Below are 12,260 nucleotides of genomic sequence, written 5' to 3' on the forward strand. Positions count from 1 at the left end.
CTAATATCTTCTTCCCCTCCTCCTTGTTTGTTGACATGGCCCCTAAATAAGTGTACCTATGAGCTTCATTTAGATGCTGGTCTTCAATTTGATTTCTGTTGTTGCTTTTACTACTTATCCTCAAAACCTCTGTTTTCTTATTTTTTATTTCAAGGTCTGTTTTTGGTGAAAATTGATTCATTTTTGTTACTTTCGTTTGCATATGTTGGTAGCTCGATAACAAAAGGGCAATGTCATCAGCAAAGTCCAAGTCCTCGAGCTTGGTTGAAAACTTCCACCTTATCCCTGTGTTGTTGCCATCTTCCTCATGATCCAGTGTACAACTAGCAAGAAGATAAAAATGGACATTACACCTCCTTGCTTCACTCCTGTTTTTACCATGAACCACTGTGATTCCTTTCCCTCCTCTAGCACTGCACATTCACTATCTTCATACAAGATCTGTACCATTCTGATTATTTTGCGAGGGATTCCATAACTAGCCATGATCTTCCAAAGGCTTTCTCGGTGCACGGAGTCAAAGGTTTTTTCCAAGTCCACAAAAGTAATGTATAGAGTTACCACTCTGCTAACTGCTCAATTATGTTGTGCAAAATAAATATTTGCTCACCTGTGCTTACACCTCTTTTAAAACCTGCTTGCTCATCCCTCAACTCGTTGCCAACTAGATCTCTAATTCTGTGCATCAGCACTCTTCCAAATAATTTACTTGGGACGGATGTTAAATTAATTCCTCTCCAATTTCGACATTCTGCAAGATCACCTTTCTTTAGTAATCTTACAGAATGTGGAAATTTTAAATAAAGCAAGTAAAAGGTCACATTTTTAATTGCGAAAATCAAAGAATTTTCCAGTATATTGGTTGGTCTTGTGGATTATTCTGTATGTTTGTTTGTCAATTGCCTACAGGTCACAATTTTAAACCGATCTTCATGAAACTTCACCACCTGTCTGAGTTCGTCATAAGCAAGAAGCCTATTGTTTTTGAGATCAATAGGTCAACATAAGGCCAAAGATCAACAACTTTGTCAAATTTCTAAAATCCTCAATTTTCCTCTGATAGACTAGAAATTTGAACTGGATTTGCATATCAGGTCACTGAATTCAACCACCAATTATATTATTTTTAAGATCAAATTTGTTTTGTGGATTTCACAAGTATCGTGCTCTGCATTGGAAAGTAAATTTCTTTTTTGTAAGAGAGCATTTTTTGTGCAAACACCTTTAAATTCACAACTTTAGCAATTGTAGAGAATTAATAAAAGTTGTTTTCCCCTTCAAATGAAGGTTTTGGATCAAACATGAAATAATGAGAGTACGCATTTTACATGATTTGAGTTTTAGACCAGTTTAAGTTTTTAAAATCTGGTTTCTGGATCCAAGAATGTTAATTTTTTTAAGTGATTCTTCACCATTGGGAGATAGGGCCAAAACGATATACAGTATAGTAGAGGATATAACAACAATCTGTGGATGGATTATGACAAGGCTATGTGGATGAGTTGGGTAGATGACAAGAACAAGCCGATTAGATTTTGGTTCAGGTCTGGATCCAGATCTGGCCTATTAGTGGGACACAAAACGTACACTGTCCAGCCTGGCAGAAGCAAATGCTCCACCGAGTACCATTCTAGTTTTGGATATGTAATACATCCCTCCCTCCACCCAAAATAAAAAAAAACTAGAAAGTAAATTTGACATGAATACATCGATGCGACTAATCAGCGCCCATGTTTGATGATGAAAAAGAAAATCAAAGTTTGATTTCAATTAAAGGTCACATGAAAATCTTTCTTGTTTGTGCATTATTTTGTTCTCTTTTTGTACTTACAACCCACATTTATTAGAAATAACATGAATAATGAAGTTATTGTGTTTTATCTTTTACATTTGCTTCAAAAACATTTGTAGAAAACAAGAAAACCCTCACATTTGTGAAGGAAATAACTTTATTGAATTACAAGGAAATGACATAAACAAACTTGGAAGTAGTGTGCTGGGATTCAGCATACAGTGACTTACACTCACCCTTCACAGCTATGTTACAGTTGCATATATATTTTTAGGTAAGTCGTTTGCATTTCCCTAAATGCTTATGGTCAGAGTGTTTCACTTAAAAAGAACAATTCAAAAATGCTTCTTACAAAGTGCTCACTCGCTGATTAGTTGCAAAACTTTACGATCGACAAGGATTGCTGCAACAAAGTTCAGGGTTCATGGTCAGGCTTCGTCCCAAATACATGAAAGAGAACCTGAAATAAATCAACAATAAACCAATTCATGACCACTATATGGATTATGCACTTGTTATAAAAAAAGAAAGAAAAATAACACTGAAATTTAAATTCCACAAGGTTGTGGTTTGGTTAAAAACAAAATAAAACAAAACGGTATATTGAAAATGTGGCTTTTGGATAGGTTTAGGATTACAAGTGTTAATGTAAGGCTGATGTACAAATATGGGCTTTAGGTTGAGATGGTAGGTGACCACTTACCAAGAGTGTGTACTCTCATTGCCATACAAGGACTATCATAGGTATTAAAGTAATAGTGTAATAGGTTATGTTATGCTATGATATGATGCTACAATACTAAACACTAAAGCACTTAGCCAAATAGTGTTAGCCACACTGAATACCTCCCATTCATGAGATGCTGCCATGATTATGAGAAAAACCAAACAAAAATAAAGTTTTGCACAATTACTCAACCATGATCAGTGTCATACAAGCAATTAGTGTTATCGAGGCACAGAACGTTATCTTCCTCAAAGTGCACAGGCTTAATTCTGCATTAAAATTATCCCCTCCTACCCTCCACCGTGACCCCATGACCGCTCACATTGTCGCTTATTCATACATTTCACTTTGAGCCAAGACCACAAAACCACTAAATTGATAAAATGATCTTGCAACCACTGCATTGAAAAGTAAATTTCTTTTTTTGTAAGAGAGCATTTTTGGTGCAAACACCTTTAAATTCACAACTTTAGCAATTGTAGAGAATTAATAAAAGTTGTTTTCCCCTTCAAATGAAGGTTTTGGATCAAACATGAAATAATGAGAGTACGCATTTTACATGATTCGATCGAGTTTTCGACCAGTTTAAGTTTTTTAAATCTGGTTTCTGGATCCAAGAATGTTAATTTTTAAAAGTGATTCTTCACCATTGAGAGATAGGGCCAAAACGATATACAGTATAGTAGAGGATATAACAACAATCTGTGGATGGATTATGACAAGGCTATGTGGATGAGTTGGGTAGATGACAAGAACAAGCCGATTAGATTTGGGTTCAGGTCTGGATCCAGATCTGGCCTATTAGTGGGATACAAAACATACACTGTTCAGCCTGGCAGAAGCAAACGCTCTACCGAGTGCCATTCTAGTTTTGGATATGTAATACATCCCTCCCTCCACCCAAAATAAAAAATAAAAAAACTAGAAAGTAAATTTGATGTGAATACGTCGATGGACTAATCAGCGCCCATGCTTGATGTTGAAAAAGAAAATGAAAGTTTGATTTCAATTAAAGGTCACATGAAAAATCAAAGGTCACCTGAGAGAGAGCACAAGAGAGAATAAAGATAAAGGAGTAAAAGAGAGACAACCTCAGATCCTTCTAACTCGAGTTATGGTCTGCAAAATGATTTTCAAAGGACACATGACCCTTGACCTATTGAATGGAAAATTGAATCGGTTCATCTTTGTATTACAGTCCATACTTGGTTGAAATCCTTTCAGTGGTTGACAAGTTAGTGTATGGTAACAAAATTATTTTCAATTAAAGGTCACATGGGCTTTACCCTTTGACCCCAAAATCGAATCAGTTCATCTTTGCATCATAGTCCATACTTGTCCCAAATTTGGTGAAAATTCTTTTAGCGGTTCACAAGTTATCGCAGTAATGAAAATCTGCTGTGCACACATGCACGGACATATAGCTGGACGTCCAATACAAAACAAAAAGCCTCTGGCTGTGGAGGCATAAAAACAAAAAAAATAACAATGTTTGTAACATACATGTCTCATAACAAAAATGAAGCAAAATGTCATGAGGTAAGAATTAAATGAGGAATACTGTACTTCCAAAGTGTTTTGTCAGAAAAATGTGCACAAGCTTAAACATTAAACTGCAGAGAGCTTTACTGGATCTATAGCATTAGTGTCGAGGAGACCATCAGCATGGTGCTTGTAAATTCAGTGCACTTGCATGTTTGTAATCCAGTAACATCTATCATCTATACTATAAATGTCGATCTTTCTGTCTGTGTGTTACATATATACTCCTACACCTCTAGATGGATTTGGACCAAATTTGTCACGGAGGTAAAAGGTTTTACCGGCCAGGTTAAAGCGGGTTTAGCGGCTCTTTCGGCATTAAAATTTAAACCCCCGGGAAAAAGATGGGGGTATACTTCCTCACTTTTGCAGTTGGTTTGAATAGCACCACCTTTGGTGGTATTGTGCAACCAAGAAAGTGCTGCAGCACATTACCAACTGAAGGTGAGCTGAGAAGGGTACTCCCACCCACAGTGGGAATGCCACCTGAAGGATGAAGCAGAACTTGAACCCTGCAGGATGGATTTCATTTTCCCAGGTAACTGTATGACTGCCATCATCTTCTATGGTTATTTCTCCCATCACTGGGGACAGGTACTTTTGCTAGTTTACAATATAGGCTGATTACGAGGAGACATTGGGTAAGGGCGAGGAGAATTGGGAAAGTTGTTAGGGGTGGAATATAAAAACAGTAACCAAAAATAAAAAGGTAAGAATGAAATAAGGAGGAATATGAGGTGGTGTGAAGGAAATTAGAGGAATAGCAAGGATAATATTATACGAGATGAGGATACTACGACTAAAAAAATATAAAAATAAGAATTTAGGAATGAAAACGACAGGGAAACTAAACCCAGTTTTAATATACCTCCCCTTCAAATGTTCCCGTCATTGTTTATGAATGTCTTGAAACAAAAAGTCAATTAAAAAAAACAAACAATTAAGAGATTAAGCATATTGTGACTAATAAAAAATAGCACTCAAATTGCTGATAGAAGTGGTGTACAGATTCTTGGAGTTTTTGAAGAAAGTCGTTGAACAGGGAGTGTCCTTTCAATGCTGTTGAACACTATAGAATAAAGTGGAGTTTCCTGATGGAAATCGGCCAGATTAATTTGAACCAGAATACATTTAAACTGAATTTGAGCGCATGCGCATCTTAGTGATAGTTCAGAAGAACGAAACGAGGACAGAGAAGGATTGGTGCGGTGTGATTTTGGAAATTGTATAGCGATAGCGATGCCGACTGAACGGGAATGACTGAATGTTGCCACTGGTGATTGGAATGTTTTTTCCCCTTTCATCTTCCCTGCTCATTCACATTACCAAATGCACGACACTGGCATCTTGAACGCCCAGTCCTGGTGAAGGTACGTCACAATCTTGCGGCAGCCTCGAGAACTGGAGAGGGTGGCATGCAGTACAGTCAATGCCCTACCTTTGCATCAAACTTCCCGTGAAAGGCTCAAATGTCCATTAAAAACTTTAGTTTGCTTATGAAATTTTTATGCTTATGAAAATGAAATTTTAACCCTTCCCTTGTGTTTACCTCTAAACCAGGGGTTCCCAAACCCAGGGTCATGACCCAAACTTGAACCCCCCCCCTCAAAATCTCAGTTTTTGAGGGGGGGTTTCATGTCAAAAGCATTTTCTCTGACAATTTTTATCATAGGTACACTAGGTACCAGTATCATTTGGGTTGCGAGGCAAATGTGATTTCAAATTTTGGGTCATGGACAAAAAAGTTTGGGAACCACTGCTCTAAACGAATAAAAACAACATGTTTGTGTTGCATTTGAATGACCAGATGATACACTTGGTAAAATGTTTGATTAAAGGTAATGGAGAGAACTAACAAACGTTTTTGTGGAAAACTGGAGGCACCAAAAAAGTTAATAAAAATAACAATCATAGCAATCTTTCAATACACCTCCACGAAAAACAAAAAATCCGAGTGGGATCAACAAAGATATTTTTCTCTTTACATGGTGGTTATAATAAGAAGGATAAAAAGATGGAAAAAAAACAAGGATAAATGAAAAAGAGGAAATAAGTACAAAAGGTAGGATCAGGAAAAAGAGGGGGAAGAATAAAAGGCACCAAAGGTTAAGAGACAGGCTTAGCGTGGCTCAGCGAGGGGTACGGCATTTAGAAAGAAGAAATAAAAAATAATAATAATAAAAGGGAAGCTATACCGAATTTAAAAAGAGAACGGTTCAAGGTGCATCGTTTTCTTTACAGCAAACTATTACACGTCTATACATTGGAGACATTGGCCAACCCGATGTTCTGTCGATGCCATGTTCAGCACTGATTGGCTTACTGCAGCCAAAGAGCTACCTGATTTAAGCAGATGAGTGTCCATGTCACTGTCACAATTAGCTCCACCAATAAAACCAACTCCTCAAAAACTAACAGGATATGCCTTGGACAGCAGGCTGGGTGCTCCGTTAGAACCCTCGTTTCGCCTGAGTCATCTCCGTTCGCCGCCGGCTCTCCTTCCTTTCGCGCAATCTAAAGAGAAGGGCATGAAAAAAAAAAGTGAGAATGAGCACTCAGCTAAAATGAGTAAGATTATAAGGTTTGAGTTCATTTTATCATCACAAGAACAGGGTATCTTGCCAGTTTAAATGACTGTGGTGTTGCATGTTTAAAGGGATGTAAATGGATACATTTTGAAAGCAAGCAGATTCATGCTTGCAATGCACATAAAGTTATCAAAATTAATATTCCACGAAATTTTCTTTGAAAGTACGGCTTGTTTTTTCTTTTTAATAGAAGAGCAAGCCATGTACCACAGGGCAATGATACTGTGGGTGGTTTGTTTAAATCCTCCTCGCACCATGAGGGACACAAGGCAGTTCCATTGGCCAGGGTTACAATCCTGGACGGGTCACCACTCTGACACAGGATACTCAAATGAGGGTGCAGGCATTTGGAGTTTGTTTAGGGTGCAGGCAATAACTCACATACTCTTCATGAAGGAAAGTTTGGGATCTTTAACATCCACCAACTAATGCTAGTAGACGGGATGCCCTGCCTACAAAACACCAGCGATAGTATATAACATAACTGGGCCGAGATTCTAACCCAGGCTCGACAGCTCAATGGCAAGCATGAATACCTCAAGGCGATCTTGTCAGCCACGTATCTTGGGTAGTCAATCCAAGCAGAAAACTATATATATATATATATATATTGTCCACGATACGGTTGTGCATAGGTGTATTAGGGAAGAGGAAGGGAGTCCAGAGGATCCGAATAATTCTCCCCTCACCCTCATAGTGACAAAATGAGTGAAAACCGCTTTTGCATTTTTCATTCTCAATTTAATGCAAGTGAAACACAGAGTACTTTTCATCAAGGATGATGTAACGCAGATCGCATTTACTCAGACCATCCCCCCTCATGTTCAGGGGGGAACAAACAATTAGACCTCAACTCACCAATTATATCTTTTAAAAATATTTAAATTTTCTGCAAGGATATATAAAATATCCAGAATTGTCCCATTATTGGGAGACACCAAGTTCACCTCATCCGTTGAGCCCCTCTCCCCAACCTCATTGAGTTGGTTGAGGAAGGTGAAACGTGTAACCGTTCGTCTATGTCATTAAATGTTGAGTAAAATGCTAAACGTTTAAATATCCTCTGGACACAATCTTTTTAAACTATGTTGGTAGACTATAAAACTTTTAAGCAAAATCAAGACGTAAATATGCAATTCCAAAGTCAAATTATAACAACATAGTATCACCACCTTTACACCTTAATTAATAAAGCAGTGAACATCTTAATATTATCACTACGAAACAAACAAATAAGCACCAAAGTTAGAAGTTTGTGTTATAATATAACATCTTCGAGAAAGCAAAGTGTTTTCTTTGCAATTTTTAGTCGCGGGTCTACAAGAGCTCTGCATTGCTGTTGTTGTTGGGGATCGATTTTTGAAATGTGCACCCATTGGTCGGACACACCCACATTGGTTACCCGATTCCACCCACCATGGCATCCAGGCAAAATGATATGGCCGCCATCTTGGCTTTCTGGTGGGCCGAACACGTCAGGTCTGTAAGCCTCTGGCGATAAAAAGTATTAGTAATGTTTAATTTAGCCCGTATGGGCCTCCCTAAAAAATAGCATTACATAATTTTTGCACGGCCTGTATTGGGGTTAAACCATCCGTAACCATGTGACGAATCAGCTCGTTGTGCTATAACCACGGCAGAGGCTGACATGGATGAGAGGTGTCACATTAATCTTTTAATAGCACAATAAATGTGTTTCACAATCATACGATTCATCTTTTAAGAGTGCTTTAAATGTGCGTTTCCCAATCAGCCTGTTACCAGATTTTTAAAGTCAATTCACTCATGCTTAATGGTGAGGTTACATACCCGGAATGACCACATTCAGGTTTTTATGAGCAAAATGTATATAACAGCAGAGGGCGCCCGGCAGAGACAGACGGATGGATGGCTGGACACACACACACACACACACACACACACACACACACACACACACACACACACACACACACACACACACACACACACACACACACACACACACACACACACACACACACACACACACACACACACACACACACGTAGCAGATATGAAATGAATCCCCTGTTCTGCATCACAGTGAATCTTATCTACCTAATCTTATTCATTCGCATGGGAACACAGAACAGACACGGTAAAAGGTTAATGTGACAGCTTAGATAATGGAATCTGAGCCGTTTAATTGCAAGGATAAGGGAGTTGAATAGCCAGAAGAGGCAAGATCAAGATCAAGATCAAGATAGATAGATAGATAGATATATAAAAGCCTGGTGTTGGCTTAGCGGTTAGGGTGGCGGCTTGGGATCCTAGGGTCCTGAGTTCAAGCCCCGTTGGCCGCTGAATTAATACACCAGGGGGTTGACTCAGCCTGTCATCCTTCTGAGGTCGGCGAAATGAGTACCAGCTTGCTGGGATAATTGAGCCCTTCGAGTATCCTGCGTCGGAGTGGCGACCTGTCCAGGATTGTGCCCAAGAGCCCAGGAAACTGCTTCGGCAGCACCGACACTCTCTGTACAGATTATGGTTCCAATTATTATAGATAGACTAGTGCATGCCCGTAGGTGCGTGCCCGTAGGTGTGTGCCCGTAGGTGCAAACAAAACAAAACAAAAAACTTTCAAACCGCATGCCAGAACCGTCTTCTGTACAGGGGATAGGAGTCATCAGAGAAGCTTGTCGTTTCTCGTAGGGCTTTGGGATAGTCCTTTGTGCACTTCCGGTCTGCCATGCAAGGGCTCGAGATGTTCCATTCCCCACATGGGCCGTGAATCATGTGTGATGTCACGATACGGTGTAGTTCCGGATTTGTGCGTTTGTCAGGAATCTCAGCAGAGACCACGCGATCGACATCTGCTGGTGTTTTGGGCTTGTCGCGAGGTACCACGGTCAGGAGCATGTGTATATGGGGAAGGTGACGCTTTTGCGTTTCCTTCACCATCACATAAGCGTCCACATGCCCCAAAATGTCATTCTTGAGGAGGTCTGCTTTGAGTGCTTCCACCTTCATATGAAACACCCGGGCGATGATATCAGGTCTTTCATTGGCTGACTGACCCTCAAAAAGTGATTGTTTAATTTCTGGCCACTTTGGGTTGCAGGTGAATGTTAGGAAAAAGTCAGGTTTTCCCTTGACTCGGACCAAAGCCATTACATCCTGAAACTCTTTGGCATACCAACGTGGTTCAGTGTTGTCTACCAAGCGAGCAGTTCGTTCTTCATCCGTTTGAGCTGCACGACGCCTTGTCATGCGCGTTGCATTGCGTGTCAAGCGAGCAGCTCGTGCTTCGTCAGATTCCATTGCGCGTGCACGACGCGCAGCTTCTTTCCTTCGCTGTCGTAAACGACGATTGGATTGGGGCATTGTGTTTAATAAAATCGAGAAAGTACAGAAATCGAGAAAGAAAGAATACAGTAAGTCGATAAATCAAGAAAAAAATCGAGAAAGAATACAGTAATCGTCACTGACTGGATTGGGGTATTGGGTTTAAGAAAATCGAGAATGAAATCGAGAAAGTACAGAAATCGAGAAAGAAAGAATCGAGAAAGAATACAGTAATCGTCACTCTCCGGAAGTGAAGTCCTCACTGTCCGGAAGTTCGCATATGGCAGTTACGATTATTCGCAATTTATTCTTAATGGCCAATTATTCAATTAGCACCAACGTATTTTGCCTTTTCCCAATGTCATCGCAAGGAAAAACACAAAGAGAAGAGGAAAGAGGAGAAAAAAAATGTGCAAAAAATAATTTACTTCCTGCTTCAGAGCATACCAGCTAACTCTGATGTTACCCAAATTTATGCACCATCTAATATGAAAACGATCATAACTTGGGGCATTGTGTTTATCTATAAATGCGCATAAGAAATCGAGAAATTATTAGAATACACGAAGTCATCACTCTCCGGAAGCCCGTACGTTGTAACCCGTAATGGGGAACGTGACTGAGCTTCCCTTCACCATCAGCCACGCCCACGCAACAATGTGTCTTGCCATTGGTTTGGTAAATAAATGGCCATAACTTGGGAAGCACTTGTCCGATTAATATCAAACCTTGAAAAGGCACATCCTCAGGTCCCCAGCAATATACCTGGTAAGTTTCAATTAGATCGGACTAGAGGTTGTCGAGAAACAGCGGTCACACACACACACACACACACACACACACACACACACACACACACACACACACACACACACACACACACACACACACATTGCTGGAATTGTGTGTATATATATATATATATATATATATATATATATATATATATATATATATATATATATATGTTAGTGTCACATGTGACTACAGTGTGGTCATTCTTGTTTAAACATCAACACAGCCTATCTATTCCAAATTACCTTTTAGAATCGTACATTATTTATACAGTACACTAACCGTGAACTACATTTCATTCTTGTGGTGAGAAATATTAAACCACTAGCAGGGGATGTCTGGGATGTGTTGGACAATGAAAAGCTATGGAGTTAATGACCTCATGGTGGTTCCCTTTTGCCAGCAGCCCAGCAGCAGCACTGCCTGGCCCCACATCATAATACACACTTTATAGCAACCATGAGTGACCTCAAAATGGATGACAAGGTCAAAGTGCAGTTACTGTAGTAGCTTAAAATACTGCCCAGACTCTGAAGTACCTCCATCCAAAATTTGCAGCCTCCACGTGCTATGGTTCTGCCGTGAAAGAATAACGTATAAACACACAAAAACACTTGAAAATATGAACAGGAAACCCTCCAAGAATGCGGGTTCTACTATTGCGGGTTTCTACCAATCGCGGGCAACCTACTGTGTTCTGTTTCGGTTATTGTGAGATTTCATTTCGACCAATCATGGTTTTTGAGCTGAGATGAGTCGTCGTTTGCATCCCGTGCATGAACGATTACATTCCATTTCGAGCCTTGTGCTGTTTCTCGTGCATCGTTTTTAATGACCCCAAATGTGAAGCTTTATTATGGACAAAGTTAGTTGTACCAAAAGGCAGAGAAAGGTTATGACGTTGGAGGAAAATATCGAGTTGTTACATCGATTGGTTCGAAAAGAAAATGCGGCATCTGTACGGGCTGCCATTCCGGGATAAATTATTGCAAGGATAACCTTCCCCACTGTACTCTTCTTCATTTGTAAGCCTTCATTGTCTTTCAAAACAAATTCCCAAACGTTCATTTTCCAACTTTGTATCCGAACATTATTGCCAAAACACTTAATTTCCGACTCCCAGATTCGAACCCTGATTCTCAAACACATTGTCATGCGCAGCTCATGAAACAAATCGAGGCAAAGGAATTCATTATAACGGAACAGGGTTTTAACACCAATTAGACGGAGGATGATGTCATCTTATACCTTGGTTCCCAAGCATGGAAGATCGTGGTTCAAGGTAAGGCGATTTAAGGATGGTGTTACCCTTCTCTGTTGTGGGTTGTGGAAACGCTGCAGGTGCTTTCGTCGTAAAGCTAATGCTGCTTTTCCGTTCGCTGAATCATCTTCCCAACTTACCCCTTCTCCCGCTCCACTCCCCCCTCTAACAGCATCAACTCAAGCTAAATCTGGTGTTTTATATTTATGGCAGAGTACAGTGAGAGTATGTAATATGTTTACCATAAC

The 12,260-nt window shown here is 39.7% G+C and overlaps 1 protein-coding gene across 1 annotated transcript in view; it reads right to left on the minus strand.

The window, feature by feature from the left end:
- Nucleotides 1–1,377: 1,377 nt before the first annotated feature.
- PLCG1 (phospholipase C gamma 1) overlaps nucleotides 1,378–12,260 on the minus strand; it is a 226,712-nt gene continuing 215,829 nt past the window's right edge. Inside the window, exon 32 of the mRNA XM_085892672.1 lies at nucleotides 1,378–6,575. Coding sequence (XP_085748798.1) covers nucleotides 6,512–6,575 — 64 coding nt within the window. The 3' untranslated portion in view covers nucleotides 1,378–6,511. The remainder of the gene's footprint in view (nucleotides 6,576–12,260) is intronic.

This window comes from Eptatretus burgeri, chromosome 8 (genome assembly GCF_056783735.1).
Source record: "Eptatretus burgeri isolate ZD-2024b chromosome 8, Ebu_testis_v1, whole genome shotgun sequence".
Classification (NCBI taxonomy): domain Eukaryota; kingdom Metazoa; phylum Chordata; class Myxini; order Myxiniformes; family Myxinidae; genus Eptatretus; species Eptatretus burgeri.